The 24,956-nt window shown below is 39.7% G+C and overlaps 1 protein-coding gene across 3 annotated transcripts in view; it reads left to right on the top strand.

Annotated features, from left to right (window-relative positions):
- The first annotated feature begins 1,464 nt into the window (after window positions 1-1,464).
- Window positions 1,465-24,956, top strand: part of arhgap5 (Rho GTPase activating protein 5) — a 64,900-nt gene continuing 41,408 nt past the window's right edge. Inside the window, exons 1-3 of one of the 3 annotated variants that reach the window (XM_063050311.1) lie at window positions 1,465-3,950; window positions 5,371-9,278; window positions 12,143-12,278. In XM_063050311.1, coding sequence (XP_062906381.1) covers window positions 5,556-9,278; window positions 12,143-12,278 — 3,859 coding nt within the window. In that variant the 5' untranslated portion in view covers window positions 1,465-3,950; window positions 5,371-5,555. Of the gene's footprint in view, window positions 4,065-5,370; window positions 9,279-12,142; window positions 12,279-24,956 lie in introns of all 3 variants that reach the window. The other 2 variants (XM_063050296.1, XM_063050303.1) reach the window with 2 other exon arrangements.

The following is a 24,956-nucleotide window of genomic DNA, read 5'->3' as shown; positions in this document are numbered from 1 at the left end:
GCATTGATGTTATCATATTTTCCCCCTGAATAATCTCAAATTCCACTTTCTGTAACTCTGATCTTTCCTCATATTTCCACAACCCAAAGCTTTTCCTTCCGGATTTAAATTAGGGACTCCAGTTCTCATTTATCTCAATTTCTCCGAGTAAAAGGGGAACCTGAAAATTAACCTGAATGCATCCAGAATGTGTGCCCTTTTCTGTCTCTCAGTGCTTGCAAGCTCCAATGTCCCACCAGCACTTCTATGCTTCTTTAATGAATGGAGTCAGTCAGTCAGTCAGTCGGTGGGTGCCGTCCCGAATCCGGGGTTGGCAGCTATACACCTCCATCTTCTTTGATCTTGTGCTCTTTTTCTGGCCTCAGCATAACTCAACCCAGTCCATTGCCTCACGTTATCGTACCAAGTGGTTCGCTGCCTTCCTCTTTCCCTCTTTCCTTCTATCATCCCTTCCAATTACAACTTCTGCAGTCCACCACCTCTTAACAAGTGCCCAGCATATTCCAGCTTCCTTTTCTACACATTCTTCAGCAATTCCTTTTCTGTCCTCGCTCTCTTCAACACTTCCATATTACTGACCTTCATCACCCATCTAATTTTCTGCATTCTCCTTAAACACCACATTTCAAATGCCTCCAGTCGTCGTTGCGTCTCCTTGCATAAGGTCCACGATTCGACTCCATACAACAGACTGCTCCAGATGTAGCATTTCCAAATTCTACAACGCAGCCCAAAGTCCAACCTCTTGCCACACAGCACGTCACTCAGGCTCCAGAACGTTGATCTTGCAATCTCAATTCTTCGTCTAATTTCTATATCACATTTCCCATCCTCTGTGATCATCTGTCCCAAGTACACAAACTTCTTGACTTGCTCTATGCCTACGCTGTTAATTTTGATACTGATTTTGGGGACTTCTTTCTTCGTGATACTACCATCATCTTCGTCTTTGCAGTATTTAATTTCATACCAAATCGTTCACCTTCAGCATTTATCTTATCTACTATTCTGAGTAACTCGTCCTCAGTCTCGGCTAACAACACTGAATCATTTGCATACCTCACGTTGTTCACCGTCACTCCACCAATTTGGACACCAGCTTCATCGTTCAACACCCTGAAGATTACCTCTGAGTAAATGTTAAATAATAAAGGCGAGATAATCATCCCTGGTGAACCCCTTTTTGGATCTCAACTTCTGGTGAATTCCCACCACTAGTTCTTATTACTGCCTTCTGATGCCAGTACAGACTCGCAATCAGTCAAACACCTTTCCCATCCAGCCCCAGTGAGTTCAGGAAATTGACCAGCTGTTCATGATCGACTTGGTCAAAAGCTTTTTCGTAATCCAGAAAGCACATGTAAATGTCTTTTTTTTCTAGACCTCGTTCCACAATCATTTGTAAATTAAAAATCCCTTCACGGGTACCCTTACCCGGTATAAATCCACTCTGGCACTCATTAATTTCATTAAGAACTGTCCTTTTTATTCTGCTTAGAAGTATTAATAACAAGATCTTGGAAGCATGACTTATAAGACTTATAGTTCCAAAGTCTGAGCATTTCGTGCTCTTACTTTTCTTTGGGATCATGACAAACTCTGACACCACAAAATCTGTTGGCCACTTTCCTGTTGAGTAGATTATACACTTATAAAATTATATACTTGGACTGAATGGAGTCTACTGAGGCAAAGTCTTAAAGCCTCTAAAGTAGGGATAGATGGATTATAGATAAACAAAAACTGAAAAGGTTGCAGGACACAGGCAGCAATCAGAACAGCCATTGGAGATGTTGGGGGATCTGGAGAAAATGTATAATTCGTTTCCTTCTGCTTAAATATTACCATCCCTTTCCCAAGCTCCTCTAAACGTAAAATTAAAATCTGCTTCCAACTATCTGCTGGTATAATTCTGGCTTTCTGTGTGTCTTCATGCCCCAAAATTGTATCAGCAATGTTGGACATCAGGAATAAAATCAGAAATTGCTGTAAACATTCAGCAGGTCAGGTAAACTGTTTTAATCTTTTTGCATATATCTTCCTTTCTGTTGGATTTTACCCTTTCTATTTTTAACTTCTGTTAGATGCAATGCTAAAGGCATTACAAAAGACAGAATTACTGTTTTATCGGTCCAGTGGGTGTGAAGGTTCTGGCAATTTGTCCTATTTGGCAATTTATCCATAGTGTAAATTCAAAAAGAGAGAAATGTCACAATGTTTGATTTGATCAAGGTTCCAAGGTGTTGTACACATTTGGTCATATTCTCTAAATTTCAAGATTATTTCTTCAGTTTTTTTTAAACACCCCATATTCTTGGATTAATTATGAGATATGGAGAAGTTTCTCAGTCTTTGAAAGTGCTCAGATTTCCCATCAGATCTGCTCCACCCTCTCATTTTACAGTGCAGTCTGAACAGACCCTAAAATTACATACTTCCACTGAATTCTATGTTTTACAACTATCTACCAGATTAAACTGCAACACCTTTTACTCTAGATTACACAAGTACTCAAGTTTCTGGAGATTTCAACCCACAAACTCAGATTTAAAGCCATAAGAACGAATCGTTGAAGTCTTAAATTTTCATAAAATTGTTTGAAAATTCACAATTTGTTTTGACGTTTTAAAAAATCCTTCGTTTTATACAAATGTGTCAACAGATTTCATTTTTCTTGTATTTCACTTGGACAGTTTGTATTTTCAATTGTTTAACCTCAAAGAGACTTTTACAAATGATCCTTTTGTTAGAATTCATTGTAGGGAAGAAAAAGGACGAGATTTAGAGTTCAACGCTAATCAGTAGTGTTATTGAATAAAATCAATATTCAGAGCGAAAACGAAAAATTGTGTAAGGTGAAAGATTAACTCTTAGCAGAAACGACTTTACCTGCAAATTATTGTCTACACTCCGTTTTGTGTCATATTCCTAGCATTCTCAGTACTTTACATAGTCGCGAAACTTCCACCAACGGGGCTATTTAGCTAACAGAATGACTAAGTACACTACCAAACATCCACAGCGTTTGGCTTTAATATGACTGTAATTTCCGCACTATAAACCAATATTCCCAAATTAAATCAGGACCTTCTGCAAATCCATGGTGGACGAGAAGCTCGACGACCATTCGTTAACGTTCATGCGGATTTGTAGCTGCTAAAGGTAACATAACGTTTCGTAGCGAGGGGCTCTCTCCGGCGTACTGCGCGAAAGCGGGAGCGGGTCCACATCCGTGTCCTGCCTTCCCATGTTCTCAGGGAGCTCCTCCTCCAAGGGGGGGGTGGACATTCCTGGCATTTCCAAGGATGCGAGGCGCCTCAGGAATCCCCCGAGAACACTGGCGCCGGGATCGCACTCGCAACTGCTTGAGCCGCCTCCCTCCGAGGGGGAGCAGGAGGAGGCGTCGAGCTCCCCCCGGTCGCCCCCTCCCCACCCCTCCGACCCCCGTAACGTCTCTGCGACCGGCCGTGCCCGTCCTGTTCCGTCCCGTGCGTGCGTGTGGACGCGCGTGTGCGTGGAGCGAGGTTGCCGCTGGAAGGACGCCGACGCCGTCTCCGTCAGTGTGGCCACCTCCGCCTCCGCCGCGGTGCTGCTGCTGCTGTTCTGTCCTGTCGTTGTTTGCCGGAGGGCGGGGGAAGAGGCAGAGGGTTAGACGCGGCGAGACGAGTTTGCTCGAGGAGCCCAAATAGCTGGAAAAGTTGTGCGCCGGTATCCGCCATTTCAGTCCACACGTCGCTTTGATTTGCCCGCTCGGCCAAGGAGAGCGAAAAGCGAAGGGGGTGTGGGCGAGATAAAAACTTGTTTCGCGAGCTGAGTCTTACAGCTGCCGGGTGCTTGGTTTTTTTTAACATTAAAAAAACCCATCAAAAATGCGTTTTAAGAAAAACGATCCATCCGAGGAGGAGAGTTGAAAAAAATAATGTAGAAGTGGTGGCGGACGAGCACGTCAGGTACAACTACAACGAAAGGCTGTGTTAATCCCGGTGCGAGGAGGCGGGGGAATAAGCCGGGCCGGGGCAGGCCGCGGAGGGAAGCCGAGAGTAGCTTGGCAGCAACCATGTTGGGTAAGGGGAAAATCCGGATACAATGGAGGGAATGGTGAAGCTCGGCCGGCGAGGGAATTTAACGCTGAGTAATAGGCAACCCGTCTGCATCAAGCCTCGCTCTTCGAGCGCTGCGATTGTTTGCTGTAAAATTTCTCCTTATGGTTTTTTTTAGTGGAGGGGCGATGTTTCATTTTGGGGAGGAGGGTTGGTCATGAGAGACAGTCTTTCCTTGACCTGTCCAGGCGCATACGATAGAAACAGTTTTTAAATAATCCCTAAAATATGTAATGGCAAAGTGATGATGTAACCGAACTAGAATTAGTGTTTATTCGATTCACATAAGTATTTGTATATACATGTGTAAAATATCGACATTCCGGATTTTAGCTCGTAGTGGGGGAGGGTATTGGGCCTATTGAAGGTGTCTTTAGAAGATGACATTGAGTGTTCTTTACTTGTATGCCTTTTTTGCGTGTTTTAAAAGTATACGGGAAAAGGAAGCTATGAAAAATTGTCACAGTTAATAAATGTATCTATTTTATTGTCATCTTTTATTGGTTTAGCTGAGTCACACATTGCCAGTTTCAGTCCCGTAGAATGATATTGGGTTTAAAATATGTATGTACAGTGGGATGGGATTTTATAAACCTGCCATAGCGCACTGAGTGAGGATCGGCAATTTATATGTTTTGGCTGCGGTGAAATTGCCGCAGCTGTGCGTGTAATTTATAATTTGAGGCTTCGTAACTGTCGCTTTTTTTCCTATTATTTATTTGGAATCTGAATATTTCAAGTAGAATTTAAGTGGTGATTTTAAAAAAATGAAGTATTTTGCAAAATTAAAAGAAGAAATTTACAGCTGCTTCACTGAAAATATAGAATCTGTCTTCAATGAGGTAGCCATTATAAAGTAAACTGTTTTTAAAAGTCAACATTTAAAATCTGATGTATTCAGATAAACATTACAAGATTTTTAAATATTAAAACATTTTGCTAATTATTTGCCTCTGAATAAAAAAACAATCTGCTGTATATTGCTGTTTGAGTACTTAATTATAAATCTATTTTTTCTGTTCTGCCGTTACGCTGCTTGATTCTACAAGGGGTTCTTCCAAATCTGTCATTCATTTTGTACTTTGACTCTGTTATATTTGTATAATTTCGATAATGTGAGGTTTAAGGATGGTCAGCAAACTTTCCCTGAGTTTCACTTCCATGTGCTGTGATAGAAATGAATGGAAGTTACCAGTTTATAAGTTGATATTTGTCATGTTTTTTTTCTAAATATTTGAACCTTTTAACTGATTTTGTTTGTTTTAAACAGAACTTAAATGTTGAGGAACTATGGACTAAAATAAGATTATGAAGAAAAATGTATTTTCAATGAAAATGGAGCTCATTATGGACTGCATCAAAGAGAAGCAGTGACCCACTGTATGTGGGTTTACTACAGAATAAAGGAGCACATTCCAATGTTGTCTTCAAATATAAAGGGATGACTGGCAAAGAATGATGGCAAAAAATAAAGAACTGCGTCCCCCAACATACAGTATTAGTGTGGTGGGATTATCAGGGACAGAGAAAGAGAAAGGTACAAGTGGTGTTGGAAAGTCTTGTTTATGCAATCGATATGTGCACCCAAAAGCGGATGATTATTACCCAGAGCATACCTCAGTACTCAGCACGATTGATTTTGGAGGCCGTGTTGTCAACAATGACCATTTTCTGTTCTGGGGTGACGTCAGCCACACAAGTGAGGAAGGAACTGAATATAAAGTACAAGTCATTGAACAAACTGAGTTTATTGATGACCAAACTTTTCTGCCTCATCGAAGCACAAACTTACAACTATATATAAAACGAGCAGCTGTATCAAAATTACAGTCAGCTGAAAAGTTAATGTACATCTGCACTGATCAACTGGGTTTGGAGCAAGACTTTGAGCAGAAGCAGATGCCAGATGGTAAGCTAACCATCGATGGTTTTCTCCTGTGCATTGATGTGAGCAAAGGGTGCAATAGGAAATTTGATGATCAGCTGAAGTTTGTAAATAACCTTGTTGCTCAGCTGACTAAAACAAAAAAACCAATTGTTATAGCAGCAACAAAATGTGATGAATGCGTTGATCACTACCTGCGGGAAGTGCAGGCTTTTGCAACTAACAAAAAGAATATGCCTGTTGTAGAAACTTCAGCACGATTTCATGTGAATGTGGATTTGTGTTTTGCTACTTTAATTCAATTGTTGGATAAAACAAGGGCAAAGCCGAAGATTATTCCATATTTGGATGCTTATAAGCAACAGAGACAACTTGTTGCTTCAGCAACGGACAAATTTGAAAAGTTGATTGTCCAGGCTGTAAAAGATTATCATGCAGAGTGGAAAACTGTAAGTAATAAATTGAAAAATCACCCTGATTATGAAGAGTATGTAACTTTGGAAGGGACAAAGAAGGCAAAAAACACATTTTCTAAGCACATAGAACAGCTCAAACAGGAACACGTTAGAAAACGACGGGAAGAATATATTGCTTTGTTACCAAAAGCCCTGAATATATTGCTTCCTGAGCTTGAGGAAATTGAACAGTTGAACTGGTCAGAGGCTCAAAATGTTTTGGAACAGAGACCTGACTTTCCCCTCTGGTTTGTTGTGTTAGAAAAAACACCCTGGGATGAAACTGACCACATTGATAATATTAATGATAAGAGACTTCCCTTTGACCTTCTCAGTACATCAGAAGGAGAAAAAGTTTACCACAATCACGTGCAACATTTGATTTCTGAGAGACGAAGGCTTGAAATGAAAGAAAAGTTCAAGAAACACCTTGAAAAGGTACAGTTCATAACACCTGGGAAGCCCTGGGAAGATGTGTCATGTTTTGTCATGGACAATGAAGCTTGCAAGTTTATAACTGATGCTGATCGTAGAGAGGTTTACAGTAGACATCAACGAGAAATTGTTGAAAAAGCAAAAGAGGAATTCCAGGAAATGCTTTTTGAACATTCTGAACTTTTTTATGATCTAGATCTTAATGCAACACCCAAAATGAATGAAATCAACACTGTTCTAAGTGAAGAGCCAAGATACAGGGCACTACAAAAACTTGCACCGGATCGGGAATCTCTTCTGTTAAAACACATAGGATTTGTCTACCACCCAACTAAAGAAACTTGTCTCAGTGGTCAGAATTGCATGGACATTAAGGTGGAACAATTACTTTCCGCCAGTCTTATACAGTTTGATAACAATCGGCCAAACATGCATCAGGATAGTGCCAATATTGATAAGCTTATTCTTGTTCTCTTGGGTAGAGATGGACTTGCGCAGGAACTAGCTAATGAAATTCGAGTTCAGTGTACTGATGATGAGTATACTTTAGATGGTAAGATATATGAACTGGATCTTCAACCAGTGGATCTCAATACTTTTGTATTGTCTGGTCTGCTTACAACACATCGACCTCATGGCTATTTCTGTGTTTATAACTCCACAGAGTCACTTAGTTGTATGGCTGATTGCATAGAACGGATAAGAAGTGAAGCTACCCCAAACAGGAAAGGCAAGTTTACAGCTAATCTTTCATTTACAGTTATATTAGCAAACCAGAGAGACATTGGTAGCAAGAACTTGCCAATTTTAAGACTTCAGGGACAGCAACTTGCCAATAAGTTGCAATGTCCTTTTGTTGATGTGCCCTCTGGAACCTATACTCGCAAATTTCATGAATTCCAAATAAAACAAGCTCTTAGAGGTCTCTTGGAAGCATTGAAAAACAATTTAAATGTTGTTAGTCCTTTGCCCAGTATTAAAGATATGACAGAAGCTGACTTGAGAATTGTAATGTGTGCCATGTGTGGAGATCCATTTAATGTTGACATAATTCTTTCACCTTTCCTGGAATCTCAGTTTTGCAGTGCTGCTCAGCCTGGTCATAGTAATTCTCTCCTACTTGAGAAGATTATTGGTGAAAAGCGCAAACGAATCCAGATTACAATACTTTCATACCACTCATCTATTTGTGTAAGAAAGGATGAGTTAGTCCATGGGTATATCCTGGTTTATTCAGCAAAACGAAAAGCTTCCATGGCAATGCTCCGTGCCTTTTTGGCAGAAGTGCAAGATATCATTCCTGTTCAGTTGGTGGCTGTTACTGACAGTCAAGCTGACTTTTTTGAAAATGAAGCAATTAAAGAGTTGATGACTGAGGGTGAACATATAGCAACAGAAATATCTGCAAAATTTACTGCTATATATACTTTGTCACAGTATCATAGACAGACAGAAGTTTTCACACCATTCTTCAGTGAAGTTCTAGAGAAGAAAAATAGTATTGAAAATTCGTTTATGTATGACACCAGAGAATCCACTAATGCAAATGATGATGCCTCCTTGTCTCCTCGGGCAAACTCTCCAGCTTACAATTATTATCCTGACTCAGAAGATGACAATGAAGCACCTCCACCATACAGCCCTATTGGAGATGAGGTGCAGTTGCTTCCCTCATCCAATGATCGTTCTAAACATCGATCAGATTTTGAAGGGACTGAATATCCAGTTCACAGTAGTCCAATTATTAATCATGAGAATCATAAAGTGCCTCCACCCATTAAACCCAAACCTTCTATTTTGAGGCACGACGTGAGAAAACTTGATCCAAATCTTGTGAAAACCATTGAACAGGTAATAGGTAAAAACCCAAAGAGAAACAATCGAGCACCTTTTGGCCATCCAGATGACCTAGATCCAACTGACAATTACTCAGTCCCAAGAGATTCTCTGCTAAAACCGAAAATGGATGATGAAATATATTCTGTTCCCCAAGATTCAAAAACTTCTAAGATTATAAGAAAGCCAACATTAATTGGAGGAAATAATTCCCTAGGAGAAGAAGAAAATGGCTTGCTTGATCGATCTGCAAAGCAACCCATAATACGGAAGCCTTCAAAGTACAAATACAAATCCAAGACACTATTTAGAAAGGCTAGATTATACTATAGAAGGAGAGAACGCTTTGATGGTAGTGATGATGAAACTGTGCCATCATCTTCACGCAAGCCAAAGAAGGGGAAAACTCATCGTGGGAGTGAGGAAGATCCTTTACTGTCCCCAGACAGTTGTGGGAAAGCAGGGATTGATAATCCTGCTATTGCATCTGATCCAGAAGTTGATGATCCGAGGAGGAAGAGGGATAAGAAACCAGCAAAACCAAAGCCACAAAAGCCAAACAAAAAGGCAAGTTTTGAATTGTATTTTTTATTTTTCATACAGAATTGTTTTAAATTGTGGGCTAAAATTATTTGGGTCAACCAATGTTTCTTCCAAATGTTTCTAACATCATGATCACTGTTGCACACACTAAATTTGTTTTTACTGAAGAAAGAGCAATCTTAATTGAAAGTTAGAAATTAATTGCAAAATAGATCTAGAGCTTTGTCAATGTTGTACTGTAGGCTGATTTATACTTCTGTGTAGGCTCTACGCAAGTGGCCTACGCCGTTGTGAGCATTTATACTTGTGCGTTGGTGTGTCTGCGTCGCTCTGCAATTCACCGCCAAAACTAGTTGGCGGTGGGGTTTCTATGCCACTGTGTTGAGTTTCTTTGTGTACTTTAAACAATGGTGACTGAAACTGAGTGCATAATGTCGGAGTTGGAACTAATAATTGTTGAACAAGAGTTACTTTTATTGAAATTACTGCAACGCAGAAAAGGGAGATGTCGGAGGAGATGGTGTGTATGACCATTGAACGGAGTGAAGCAGAAGGAGGGTGAATTTTCTGAGCTTGTCCGGCCACTGAGAGACATGGACGAGGAAATGTATTTTTGATGTTTTCGGATGTTGGCAGGTAGATTTGATGATTTGATGAGAAGAAACAACGGGAAATACGTAGGAGGAAGTGCGATGCTACCAAGCAGACCAATCACAGTTGTTGCGGTCTGTGTCGCCATGAAACGTAGTCACATTTTTGGGGAGATACACGTCAGGCTACGGTGTAGATTCGACGCAGAAGAATAAATTGGCCTTAAGGATTGATTTATCAGTAGACCTGTGAATTTTTAAGTGAATCTTGTTCTTTCAGCCCTGCCGTTTCTGCATGAGCATAACAATGTAGCCAATGTTATTTTGTACCAACATCATCTTGATTATATTGCACAAATTGGTAATTTCTTTGTATTTTATTGTTTTGAATTAAGTATTTTCTTTATCTGGCAAATTCTTGGTTAGTATACAAGTCTTAAAATCTAAATTATCTACAGTGCCTTGTAAAAGTATTCAGCCCCTAACCCTTTGTTCACACAAATGAATATTGCAGTCAGAGATTTTGATAATTTAAATGAGAATTTTTATTTGTGTATCACATGCTGCTTTTTTTCCACAGTGGCACCCAAAAACACAGGGAAAATAGTAAAGCATAAAAAATTAAAAATCAAAGTCTGAAATGTCAGCAGGTCAAAAGTATTCACCCCCCCCTTTACTCAGTACTTAGTTGAGCCACCTCTTGTAGATATTACAGCCAAGTAGTCTTTTTGGTTAAGTCTCTATTAGCTTTGCAAAATGTGATGGAGCAAGATTTGTCCATTGCTCCTTGCAAAATTGCTCAAGCTGTGCCAGGTTAGTTGGGGAGTGGTGGTAGACAGCAATCTTGAGGTTGTGCTGGAGATGTTCAGTTGGGTTAAGGTTAGGACTCCAACTGGGCCGCTCAAGGTCATAACAGTTTTCTTCATTTGAAGCCACTCCATGGTTGCTCTGGCAGTGTGCTTTGGTTCGTTGTCTTGCTGAAAGATGCATCTCCTCTCCAGTTTGAGCTTACTGTCAGAGGCTAATAGGTTTTTAAACCAGGATCTATCTGTCTTTAGCAGCATTCATCTTTCCATCAATCCTGAACAGATTTGCTGTCCCTGCTGCTGAAAAGCATCCCCAAAACCTGATACTATCTCCATCATACTTTACAGCAGGAATGGTGTTACCTGGCTGATGCACAGCATTAGATTTACACCACGTGTACTGCTTAATGTTAAGGCCAAAAAGTTCCACTTTAGTTTCATCCGACCAGAAGACCTTCTTCCACATCTTTACAGCATCTCCTAAGTGACACTTTGCAAAGTCTTTATGGGCAAGAATATCCTTTTTAAAAGCCAGGGCATTTTCCTTGCCACTCTCTATAAATATCCCTTTTGTGCAAGGCCTTAGAGATTGTGGAGCCATGAACTTCATCTCCAGTTGCAGCCACTGACATCTGCAGCTCACTTTGGTGTCACAGTAGCCTCTTTCATAAGTGCCATTTGTCTATAGTGACAAAGTTTAATGGGGCAGCCTAACCCTAGGCAGTGCGGCTGTGGTCGAATATTTTTTCCACATTTTCACGACGAGCTCTGAGGTATGTTCAGTGCCTTTGAGATGATCTTGTACCCTTCCCCAGATATGTGTTTCTCTATTATCATTTCCCTGACTTGTCTTGAATGCTCTTTTGTCTTCATTTTGGTTTGGTGTGTTGAAAATCTACCATACCGTTGGACCTTGTATGGGGGCAGTGCTATGAAATCATTGAAAACAGGTGATCCCCCAGTTTTCCCACATCAACAAATTAGGTGAGTTGGTGAGTAATTTATTGTACCTGAAGAAAGTTAGCATAGTAGTTACAAAGGGGAATAGATACTTTTTTTCAGCTTCACAATTTTGGGTTTTAATTTTTGGTATTTTGTTGACAGGTTTGGGATTTTTTCTTTTGATTTGACATGATGCACAGTGTTTTGTAGATTAGCTCAAAAATTCTACTTCATTGTATTTTAAATTTAGAAAGTGAGACAGGAAAATGTGAGAATAGTTGTGGGGGCTGTATACATTTTCAAGGTAGTGTAAAATTGTGAAAAATGCCTGATGTCATCCAGATCTGACTGATATGTCAGTATCTTTTTCAAATTTGCTTTCATGAAAAGTGCAATAAATTTGTGGAAAATTCCCTTTTTTTAAAACTGAAGAAGTACCAATAGCTTTCAAGTGCCACACTAAAATGCGAAGAAACTTGTGAAAATCTACTTTACTTAAATGTCTTGTGCTGATAAGCACCATAAAACCTAATTGAATTACTTTTCAAAGGGGCCGAAACCTGGACTACCTGCAAGAAGAAATTGGGAGAGTAATTACTTTGGGGTTCCTCTTGAAGATGTGGTTACTGCTGATAATCCTATACCAGCTTTTATTGAACGATGTGTGGAGTACATTGAATCTACAGGTAGGCATGCACATTATACTGGAGCTGAGAGCTAAATGCATTGAGAAGCTTGTAGAATTCGAGAATCTAAATGGCAGTGGAATGTAATATGTCAGTTGAATCTATGCTGGATTTCTGAAGAATTGTCTAATTATATTTTCAATTCAGTAATTTCTCACTTTATGAACACTCAATTTATTATTTTCCTGCATGGTTATTGACTATGGTATGTATCTTTAATTTTTAAAGTTTTTTTGCTGTACCAAATAACATGGTACTCTCAGAATTTGGGAATACACTGCATTTTATCCAGCCTTTTCAAGTTATGAAACTTAGAAAATGTTTTCGAGGAACACATTCCTTTCCATAAATAGAAGAAATTGCTGAATAGCTTTACAAATCGAAGAAATCCAATTACTATTGTATCTGCAGGGCAGCAAATCCATATAACCATTGATTTCTTCAAAAGACAAAATATTATTTCTCTTGTCTCTTGTTCCAATTACCTTAAATTTGTGTCCTCTGGTTACTGACCTAACAACTTGTGAAATCAGTTTTTCTCATGCATGCCAATGCCATCGCAATATACAGCACTTAACATTCTTTGAAGAGCTTCTGAAGGACAATAAGTCTTTAGACTCTCTACATGGTGCTCTGTGAATTTGCTTTCATTGTGGTAACTTTCCAATGTATACTTATACAAAAAAAAATACAGATTTAGCTGTATTTGTCACATACTGTATACATCGAAACATAATGAAATGTGTTGATTCCGTCAACAACCAGCACAGTTGTAGGATGTGCCGTGGGCAGCCCGCAGATGTCACCCTGTTCCTAGCACAAACATAGCATTCCCACGTCTTACTAACCCTAACTTGTATGTCTTTAGAATGTGGGAGGAAACCAGAACATCCATAGGAAACCTACACAGTCACAGGGACAATGTACGGACTAGTTACGGACAGTGGTGAGGTCGCTTGCACTGTAAAGCGTTGTGCCCACTGTGAAGCTACTGTGCCGCCCGGTAATATAGTCTGAAAAGTAACCATTCAAGATGGCTCTTGGCTTGCAACTTGGCTAACTGTACTACTAAATGCATTGGCTTTAACTCTGCTGTGCAGTTTATTATATACAGCTTGATTAAATATCTTTTCAAAGCCCCATATATATGCCTCGAATGCAAAACTTCTGCTAAAGAGTTCAGCCATTGCATTAATTTCAGGCATTTGTTTAGGTAAACTCAAAATTTAAACCTTGAGATATTAACTTGTGTGGCAAAGTAGATTACTTCATGGGGTGGTGGGGGGGGGGGGCAAGTTTTATTTGTTTCTATTTCTGGATGGAAGTTTGGCCCAAATGAGAATGTTGCAGAAATCTGGCAAGAAACAATCTGCTGAGGCTTTCAAAGTGAAGTTCATTGTGAATTTGTTTGCTGTCATGACACCAAATTTGGAAAGCAATAATTTATCAGCTAATTATAAACAAGAGTTATGTCTGGATAGGTTAATTTTTTTAATGAAAAATATAAAGGCTTTATTCCTTTTTGAATATTGCATTTATTTAATCCTTAAAGGATTTGTGCAATGTTCTGCAATATGAATGCATGTGATAGAAAATCAACATAATAACTATATGAAGTTTTTGAAAAGACCCAGGCGAAATGTTAGTTTGTATGTAGTACCACAGGTTGAAAAGACTTGATTCAACAGATGTAGCCATTTTTCAGAAAATTTGATGTAGTGTAACAATTAGCAGTATTTATTAAAGTACAAATCATACTAGAATAACCTGGAACTGTCACCCCATCTGAGAGCAAAACTCTTATAGGCAGGTTCATGAGGACAGCTGCAGATGCCTTGTGGAGTGTTTATGTAAATTGTATATAATGCAGGCCCATCAACTCATTGGGATTCTTTCCTCTAAGTTTATTAAAGTCAAGTTTATGGTTATATGCACAGGTATCTATAGGCACAGGTGTTATGAAAAACTTACTTGAGGCAACATTTGAGGCATGTAGTATTTAAGCAGCAGTCATAAGAAAACATACATTAATCATCAATTATACACAATTTTTACTAGAAAACAGATTTGAAAGTCTATTTTCATGCAAAGTGGTCATAGTGTTGCTAAATTGTAATGATCCTGGTTTTGCCAGTTGATTGAAGAAAGTGATTGCAGGGAAGTAACTGTTTTTGAGCTCAGTGCTGTGGGACTTCAAGCTTCTGTACCTCCTCCCCAGTGGTAGCTGAATAAAATAAAATGGCCCAGGTGTTGGGGATCTTTGATGTTTCCTTCTTGAGGCACCACCTCCTGTAGATATTGCTAATGTGGGGAGGGAATGCCACTGATATATTGGGCAGTGTCCACTACACTCTACAGCTTCTTAAATTCCTATGTATTTGAATTGTTATACCAGATCCTAATGTAACCTGTCAGGATACTTTAAACTGAAGAAGTTAATGTTGGAGAGCTTAATGACAAACTGAACCACCTTAACCTCTTGAGAAAGTAAAGATGCTTGCACTTATGATTGCATCTATGTGCTGGACCCAAGGCAGGTCATTTGGTATGTTAATGCCCAGAAATTTAAAGCTGCAAACTTGCTCCACTGCTGTTTTCCCTAATGTAAGCTGTAAGTTACACATTACCCTATGCAGAAGGATTGTATGAAATGTTACTGGTGATACCATAGCTTTGTAAAGAGAACATTTTTGAATGAAGTGGTTTCCCTTCTGAAATTGAAAGAATACCATAGCACTAATGATCAGATTAAGGTATGGTGAATCTGCATTTTAAAAGATTGGAAAAAGTGCATAATTATTCCTCAAAAGGTGATATTGTTGTTTTCTTTCTTGCCTATCTCAAAAGCTTAGAATTTGCATAGCAATGAATGAGGTCTCCATCCTGTGCCAAGTTTGATGTTGCCAAAATCCCAGCAAAATTCTGCTTTATTCCTGGACAGATGTGCATACATCTGTCAGTCTAGAATTTAAAGCTGGCACTTTCTTTTAGAGTGATGACCATATAGGGAACAAGATTTACTCTAAGAATAATGCTTTACTTATTTTCACCTGCATAATATTACTTGTAGTTAAGCTTGCTTCTGTCTCATCCCCTTGCTGAAAGGATTGTTACTGACTCCTTTCTAATTCCTCCTTTGAGACAATTAGAGATGTTTTAATATGTTCTTCGTATATTTTAAGATATTCTTGTTATCTCCTGTAATATTCAAAATTCTAGGCTCTCTTAGAATAATCAATTTAACTTTTTCTATAATTGGTCATAGCCATTATATTTTGTTTCCATAGCAACTTTCTTGCATGATGACAAATGACATCTGGTTTAAGAAGCTTTTCAACTGGTATTTGTACCTGGTTCACCCTGCCCAGGGTGATGGAGGGGTTTGCCTCCATGGGTAACACAAACAGACTAAAACAACACTAAAAGTCATGTTTGTGTTACTAATGGCTTGCCTATTTTCTATTATTTGTCTGCATTAATAGGAAGAGTTTGTCATTGAAGAATGTGGCAGATTACAGCTTAACATAATATCTTGAAATGAGGCTGTACTGTGAGAACTGGTGCAATTTTTTTGGATACGGCACATACAAAATGCCTGGATTACTTAAATTACAAAATGAAATAAGCTGCAATAAGCTTCAACAGTTTAAAGGGATTAATCTCATAAAAAACCACTCTATTTTAAAAGTGAGAGAAAACAGTAAACCAATTTATTGATCTGGCATTGGCAGCTGGGAAAATACTGGAGTCTATAGACAGTTGAGATAGCAAGAAAATGAGCAAATTTGGGATGAATTTATGAAGCAGAAATTCTGTTTCAATAGTCTGTTGGAGATTGAGGATGTACCTCACAAAATAGATGAGTGGGAATTGCAGATATGTAACTTAAGGTTATCCATTTTGATAGAGAAAACAAACTAGTTTTTTTTAACTAAAGAAATTGGGAAATATTGGCTGTCAAATGGGCTCCATTGGTATTCTTGTTCAATGGGTCATTGGAAGCTAGCATGTCAGTGCTGTGAGTAATAGGGAAGGTAAAAGTTACAATGGCTTTTAACAGTACAGGTGTAGAGAAGTGTCCCTGCATTTTCATGGGACCCTCATGAGACCACCCACACCTGGAGTGCAGTCTTGCTTTGAGAAGGTTATACTTGCTGTTGGAGCAAGTACAGGTTGGTTCCTGGATTGGTGGATCTACTGTATGAGGAGAGAGTAAGTAGGTGTGCCTCTATTCCTTAGAGCAATCTCATTCAGATATGTTAATACTTGGAGGGCTCACAGAATAACTATGGGAAGAAGAGAATTTGGAGTGACATTCTTAAAATATATCATGACCCATTCAATATTGTCATGAGGTATAATTACTTTAGTGTATTGCATCTTTTGAACGGTACGGCCGTAAGTGCTGTGGAGGCTCCGTCATTGATTGCATCCAAAATGGTTATCTGTATATTTATAGATATTTAAAAATCAATAATGTTGGAATAGAGTAGTAAAATGGTATTGAGGTAGATCAGCCATGATTTTGTTAAATGGCAAACGTTTGAGGGGACAAATTATCTCCTATTTTTCACATTTTAGTAATCTTATTGAAATATGCAAACTCATTGTGAATGTGATAGGGTAGATGTAGACATGGTGTTTCTTATGGCTGAACCAGTGGCCACTGTCTAAGAATAGGGGAGTAGCCATTGAAAGTAAGTGATTCAAAGGATATGGAAACTGGCACGAAAGGACAAAATCAATAATATTTGTTCTTTCTGGGAATTGTTATTAACATTTTTTAAGAAACCTAGTTGTCGATGATTTGAAACATATTGCAATTTACTGTGTTTTATTTGATGTGTTACATGTATATGGCTAAAGTTTAAAATAAAACAGCTGGCCATGAGAATTGGTCAACCTTTCTTCAATGGGACATTTTTATCTTCAGAACTGAGTTTTCGCCATGTAACTAAAATGAGATTCCAAACAATTCTCATTTCTCAAATCCTTTAGCATCCTTTTCTGTTTTCATTTTGAACTGCAACAGTTAAAATTAAATTTTATTCTCTGAAGGATTTCCTGATAGGATTAAAGGTTAAAAGGATGGTCACATGATATGCAAAAAAAATGAAGCTATTTGTACTTGAAGCCCAGCAGCTAAAATGCAAGTTTGTGATGTTGCTTTTCCACTTTGTTCTCTTGAAGTGTATAGTGAGAAAAGGGTTCACAAGGCGAGATGATGAAGAGAGTATTTCCATAGTTACCCCTCAAAGTACAATTTGTCTGATTTGTCACCTGCAGTAGCATAAAACATTAGAGAAAAACCTTTTTTTTTGCCACTTTTAAGATGGGGAAGATACTGCAGGGAATTCTGAGGGACACAATCTACCAGCATTTAGATAGAGTAAGTTTAGGAGTCAATGTAGTTTTGTTCATGGGAATTACTGTGTGATGAGTTTTAAAGATTTTTGAAGAGGTGAGCACAAGGGTAGATGAGGGTATGGTAGTAGATGTTGTCTATTTGGGTATTAGTGAGGCCTTTAACAAGGTCCTGCATGGCAGATGGGTCTGGAAGGAGGAACTAGTTAGGAGATTCAAAATTGCCTCAGTAGTAGGAAGCTGAGTGTGATGGTTGAAAAGTTGTTTCGTGGAATGAATGTGTGCCACATGGGTTGGGCTTGGGACTCTTGTTAGTCATTATTTATTTAAATGATTTGGATGTGAATGCACAAAGCTTGATTAGCAAGTTTGCAGATGATGTGAAATTAGCAGGTGGTGTTGATAGTGAAACACGTTATTGTAGTGTAAGCTTGATCAGTTAGGGAACCTGGCTGACAAGTGGCTAATGGGATTCAATTCAGATATGCGTGAGGTGAACCTTTTTGGAAAGTCACAGTAGAGTACGAGTTATACAATGAATGGTAGAGCACTAGAGCATGTAAAACAGAGGAACCTAGGAATGAATGCAAGAGCAATGTGTTAAAAACAGTGTCACGGGCAGACAGGGTGGTGAAAAAGGAATAGCAGGCTGGCTTTTGTCAGTCAGGGCATTAAGTATAGGAGTTGGGACATTAAGTTGTAGTTGTATAAGTTGGTATTGAGGCTGTACTTGGAGTACTGTCTACAGATTTGCTCACCCTCTTATAGAAAAGACATGGTTAAATCAGGTTAAGTGCAGAAAGGATGTTGTCAGTTATAGGGGGAGGTTGGTCAGGATAGGTCTTTATTCATTTGATAGGACAATGAGGGGTGACCTTTTTTAAAAAAAAGTGTTTAAAATTATGAGGTACATAGTTAAGGTGGATGGTAACAGTCTTTTCCACAGGGTAGGGGAGTTCAGAACTAGTGGGCATTAGGGTGAGGAGTAACAATCAAAAGTAGGTGGTGAGTATGTGGAATGAGGAAGTGGATAAGCCAGGGACACGAGTATCAATAAATAAATGTTTGGATTGGTACGTGGAGGGTTGGGTCGCAGGATTATGAGCAGAATGGTGGGGCGGGGTGGGGGGGGGAAGAGGGATCAGCTGGGTGGATGTGGTCAGCATAAACTAATTGGGCTGAAGGGCCAGCATTCTTGCTGTATTGGTCTGTATAACTCTTTAAGGTGTCTGAAAAGATCTCAGCACGTTAACACTAAGGAAGAGTAGCAGAGTAATGTTGATTATCCTGCCCAATACTGATTCTTCAGGTAATATTATTGAAGCAGTTTATTAAGGCATTATCTGTTGCTGTTTGTCAGCTGGGTTTTCTACATTACAGTGGCTACAGTTCAAAAGTATTGAGTTGCATTTGAGACATTGACAGGCATAAGAATTGAATTAGCAACTTTAAAAATAATTCATCTATGTGTCCAAGTACTATGTTAATTGTTGGCCAAGATTCTCTACTGTTACAATTGTGCTTTGGAGGTTGTCTTTCTATCATTTTGGACAACATGGTTCAATATAAGATAGCTGAAAGCTTAATGCAGTAGCTTTTATTTGTCGAGCCATTAACATTTGGGTTGAACCCACATCCTTTCAGTGTGAATGTTTCCAACTAAATTAAAATGCACACATATCAGTGAATTTTAATACCCAGTGGAATGGCATCAGGAAAAATAGATGGCCGGACCCCTATCTAATGTCAGTAGGGCTTTACTGTGAACCACAGTTAGTTTACAAGATGCCATTCCAGAGCTAATATTTTTGGAAGAAATACTGTGTATTGGCCATCTTCTATACCAAGATGGAAAAGTAATATGTTCATAGGAATTTAAATGTGTGGCATTTGCTTTTTGTGAACCCGATACTGTTTTTATTATCAATTAAAACCACCGGTTACAACAAGTATGTTTTTGCCCTTATGATTTTTGTTTTTTTTTTGGCCTGTTCAAACTTGTGTGCTTTAAGAACTTGTTTAGATCTGTTTGTTGCAAGCATACAACTTTTAGGAACACTCAGAACACCTTCTTCACCTTTCCTGCCTATCACCTCCCTGCTTCCCCTTCCCCACCCCTTTATCTTTCCCCTTACTGGTTTTTTCACCTGGAACCTACCAGCCTTCTCCTTCCCACCCTCCCCCCACCACCTTTATATGGCCTCTGCCCCTTCCCTCTTCAGTCCTGACGAAGGGTTCCGGTCGGAAACGTTGACTGATCGTTTCCACCGATGCTGTCCGACCTGCTGAGTTCCTCCGGCATGTTGTGAGTGTTGCTTTGATCCCAGCATCTGCAGAGTATTTTGTATATACAGCTTTTAGGGCTTTCTACTGTTTAGCTGTGTTTTATTTGTTTCTCTCCATGTCCCTATGCTCTTCAACACTCACAACACGCTGGAGGAACTCAGCAAGTTGGGCAGCATCCGTGGAAAAGATCGGTCGACGTTTCGGGCCGGAACCCTTCATCAGGACTGAAGAAGGAAGGGGAAGAGGCCCTACGAAGAAGGTGGGGGGAGGGTGGGAAGGAGAAGGCTGGTAGGTTCCAGGTGAAAAACCAGTAAGGGGAAAGATAAAGGGGTGCGGGAAGGGAGGCAGGGAGGTGATAGGCAGGAAAGGTGAAAGAAGAATAGGGGAAAACACAATGGGTAGTGGAAGGAGGCGGAACCAAGAGGGAGGTGGTAGGCAGCTGGGGGAGGGGGCAGAGTGACATAGGGATAGAGGAAGGGAAGGGAAGGGAATTACCGGAAGTTGGAGAATTCTGTGTTCATAGCAAGGGGCTGGAGACTACCTAGATGGTATATGAGGTGTTGCTTCTCCAACCTGAGTTTAGCCTCATCATGGCAGTAGAGGAGGCCATGTATGGACATATTTGAATGGGAGTGGGAAGCAGAGTTGCTCTTCAAACCAAGCCTTCCATTTGGCCCCCTTAACCAAACATTGTACCCAAATTTTCTCTGTTATTTGATTCCACGTGTAAACGGAATTCTATTAGAGACACAAGAAGTTCAAAGAAAAACATGTCATCTGTGGTAGTTGCAGAATTGAGGTCCCAGATATGGTAATAGGAGAACACCTGGGCCTGAAAAATCACCTTAAGTATCTGCACACTGAACCCAAGTGTGGGGCTGGTGGCATTTCTTTTGGGCAGCTTCTTTGGAAATTTTGAAACTGGTACTGCACAGAAAAAAATCCCCTCAACTAAAATTAAATGGCAAGGTCAAACACTGATCTGTTCTTATTTAATTTATTTAGTGATAGTGTGGAGCAGACCCTTACAGTCCTTTGAGCCATCCGCCCCAACAACCCCAGACAAACTTGATAACCCTAAACTAATCATGGGACAATTTACAATGACCATTTAACCTACCCAGTATGTCTTTAGACTGTGTGAGAAAACCAGAGCCCTGGGGAAAACCCATGCATCCAATGGGGAGGACATACATCCATTCCTTACAGAGTGGCACTGGAATTGCACTCCAAATTCTAGAACAGTCTGAGCTGTAATAGCATTGTGCTACCTGCTGCACTGCCTTGGCGCCCCTGAAACAGCTCCAAATGGTTTCACTTTTGTCCATCTTAATTTTAACCAGAGTATTTCCAGCAGTGAATACTCTTCTTACTCCATGTCACATCCACTGTAGCCCATCAAATACCTGTCTTTGGCCATTCCTTTCTTGTAATTTTCCACAGGTATGTTAATAGCATCATTCTAGTTCTATCCTTGAGTATTTCCACTTTTTAATTATACTGCATTGTGATCCAGCATTGCTCCATTCATACACATGGATGGTAGTGAACATAATTTTTGCTCCTGTACACACACCTTTCTTTCTGTTGACCATCCATGACAATGTCAGAGCATGAATCATCCTGTTTACCTTCCATTTCCATACTGTGTCAGCTGCTAGAGGTGTAGATTATTGTCTCAATTATTTTCTCTGTCTCCTTTTCACCATTCAGTATGGTGTAAATTCCAAACTTTCTGAACAGAAACTTCAAACATGAATCATGCATCATTTCCAGATTTCAAAGGTATATCATGCTTTTGGAGAGAAGTAAGGTGTTCAATCACTATGCTATCAGATATCATGGCTATACTATTTTCAGACAGAAATGCAATGTTCTAGGCTTTGTTGTGATCAGCTGACATGAATTTGCCTTTTTGAGTTCACAATGGTCTTTGTTGCTTGCTCTTGGAGAGTTACTGTAAAATGCTTTGAAGCATAATTTTGATTTTTTACTCAATTTTTAACTACAAACAAGAATAGTCTCCGTTTAGTGTAAGTGACAAGACAAGGACAGATTGAGGTAAACTTGATTATTGCAATGTACTGAAATTCCAAATAATTTATCTCCAATTTCACTTTTCCTTTTTAATAGCTCAGTAGTATTCGGAACTCCAAAATGAACCCTGAAAGTTCATGAGGTATTTGCTTTATGTTTTTGCTGTCATTGTAAATACATTCTTAAAAAATAATTTTAGATGATTGTTAACTTCAACTCAGACTCTCAATGTGAGTGGAGAAAATTGTAACGGGTACCTGTAAAAAAAGAAAGATTAAAAAAAAGTAAGTGCAAAAAGAGAGTAAAAAGAAGAGTGAGGAAGTATACATGAGTTCATTGTCAATTCAGAAATCTGATGGAAGGGAAGAAGCTATTCCTGAACGTTGTGTGTATCTTAGGACTTCTGTACCACGACCTTGATGGTAGCAATGATAAGAGGAATGTCCTGGGTGATGAGGGGAATCCTTAATGATGGGTGCTATCTTTTTGAGACAACATCTTTTGAACGTGTCCTTGATGCAGGGGAGTGAAATGCCCATGGTAGTGCAGGCTGAGTTTACAACTTCCTGCAGCTTTTTCAGATCCTGTGCAGTGGCAGACAATGATCCAATCATTTAGGATGCTCTCCATGGTAGATCTGTAGAGGTTTGTGAGTGTTCGGTGACATTTAAGTCATCTCAAACTCCTAATGAAATACAGCTGCTGTCATATCTATGTAATTGCAGTAATATGCTGGGCCAGAACAGATCTTCAGAGATGTTGACACACAGCTACTTGAAACTGCTCACCTTTTCCACTGCTGATCCATCGGTGAGGACTGGTGTGTATTCGATTCCTTGGTCTTACTGACATTGAGTGCAAGGTTGTTGTTGTGACACCACTCAACCACTCACTCACTGTCTCACTCCTGTACACCTCTCTGTCACCACCTGAAATTGTGCAAACAATAGTTGTGTTATCTGCAAATTTATAGGTGGTGTTTGAGCTGTGCCTAACTACACAGTCATGGTTGTGAGAGAGTGTAGGAATGAGCTAACATGCATCCTTGAGGTACACCACTGTTGATTCTCAGTGAGGTGATGTTATTTCTGATCTGTACTGACTGTGGTCTCCCAATGAGCAAGTCAACGATCTATTTGCAGAGGAAGGTACAGAGGTCTAGGTTTTGGATCTTGTTGGTCGGAACGTTGAGCTGTAATCTATAAACAGCAGCCTGACGTAGGTATTACTGTTGTCCAGGTGATCGCAAGGCTGAGTGGAGAGCCAGTGAGATTGCATGCACTGTAAAGCTATTGCTGCTGTAGGCAAATTGCAGTGAGACCACGTCCCTGCTTAGCCAGGAGTTGATTCTGGCCTTGACCAATCTGTCAAAACACATCATCCTAGTAGATGTGAGAGCAGCTCACCCTGCTTTTGGGCATTGGTATGATTGTCACCCTTTTGTAGCAGGTGGGAAACTCCGACTGCAGTAATGAGAGATTGAAGATGTTCTTGAGCAATGTCACGGGTTGGTTGGTTTTCAGTATTCTGCCAGGTACTCCCAAAGGCCTGGAGCCTTGCGAGGGTTCACTCTCTTGATAGATGTTCTGATCACAGGGTCACCAGATGCTGCAAAGATTTGCACAGGTGTAGTTTTATTCTCCCTTTTAAAGCGCACAGAAAGGATGTTGAGCTCATCTGGGAGTGAAGCATTACAGACATTCATGATGTGAGTTTTTGCCTTGCAGGAAGTAATGGCCTGCAAACCATGTCAGAGTTGGTGTCTGCCCAATTCCATCTCCAACTTTAATAGAAATTGTTTTTCATTCTAAAAAAGCATTCCTTTGTTGTAACTGGACTTGTATAGTTCTGGATCATCGGTCTTGAATGCCACAGACCTCATCCTCAGCAGACTGTGAGTCTCCTGATTCACCCACCCAAGGCTTTTGGTTTGCATATGTCCAGTATATTCTCCATATTCTCACACACAGGTTTTGATAAAGTCAGTGACAACTGTGACATACTTATTCAGATTCGAAGATGAATCCCTGAATTGAAATCCAGTGTAAGTGCTCCTCCACTTCCTTTGACAATACCTTCTTGATCCTCTCCACTGGTGCTGCAGTCTTTAGTCTCTGCCTTCATGCCAAGAATAGAAATACAGTCAAATGATTGGACTGGCACGGTAAGTGTTCCTGATGGTGGTATAACAGCGGTCAAGTGTGTTGGCTCTTCTAGTTCCACAGGTAATATGTTGGTGGTAGTTTAGAACCTGTTTGAAATCTCCCACAATGGTAGGGAAGGCATAAGGGTGTGCTGGTTCGTGAGTGCTGATCACAATGCTCAGCTCCTCCAGTTCCTGCCTGATATTGGCCAGAGGTGCAACATACACCACTACTAGGATGACAGTGGAAACACACTTGGCAGATAAAATGGATTACACTTGATCACTCGATGTTCCAGGTTGGGTCGGTAGGGTTGAGACAGATGAGCTAATGGTAAAGCATAGTCCACCTCCTCTACCTGATGTCCTGGTCATCTTGAGTGTTGATAAAGTTTGAAGTTTTTCAAAGTGGGCTTATTTCCTTTCAATTTATTTGGGATATTTTAACTTTGTTATATATAATTTCATGCTAAAAGCAGGAAAGCTTACCATAAAACATAGAGCAGTACAGCACAGGAATAGGCCTTCTGGTCCCCAGTGCTTTGCTGAACCAATTAAATTGATCTCTTCCGCACACACAATGTCCGTATTCTTCCATTTTCCTTGTATTCATGTGCCCATCTAAACATTTCTTAAAAGTCTTTAATGTCCTTTCCTCTACCACCACCTCAGGTAGAGCATTCCAGGCACCCATCACGCTCTGTGTTTTAAAAAAAAAAATGATGTGCCCCTCCTTTTAAATTTTCCCCTCTCACCTTAAATGCATGCCTTCTGGTATTAGGCATTTATACCTTTGGGAAAATATATTGTTTGTCTACTCTGTCTAGGCCTCTCTGAACTTCGAACTA

The sequence above is a fragment of the Mobula hypostoma genome, chromosome 1 (assembly GCF_963921235.1).
Source record: "Mobula hypostoma chromosome 1, sMobHyp1.1, whole genome shotgun sequence".
NCBI classification, from domain to species: Eukaryota; Metazoa; Chordata; class Chondrichthyes; order Myliobatiformes; family Myliobatidae; genus Mobula; species Mobula hypostoma.
The sequence above is the reverse complement of the archived record's forward strand: the minus strand, read 5'-3'. Positions and strand labels throughout refer to the sequence as shown.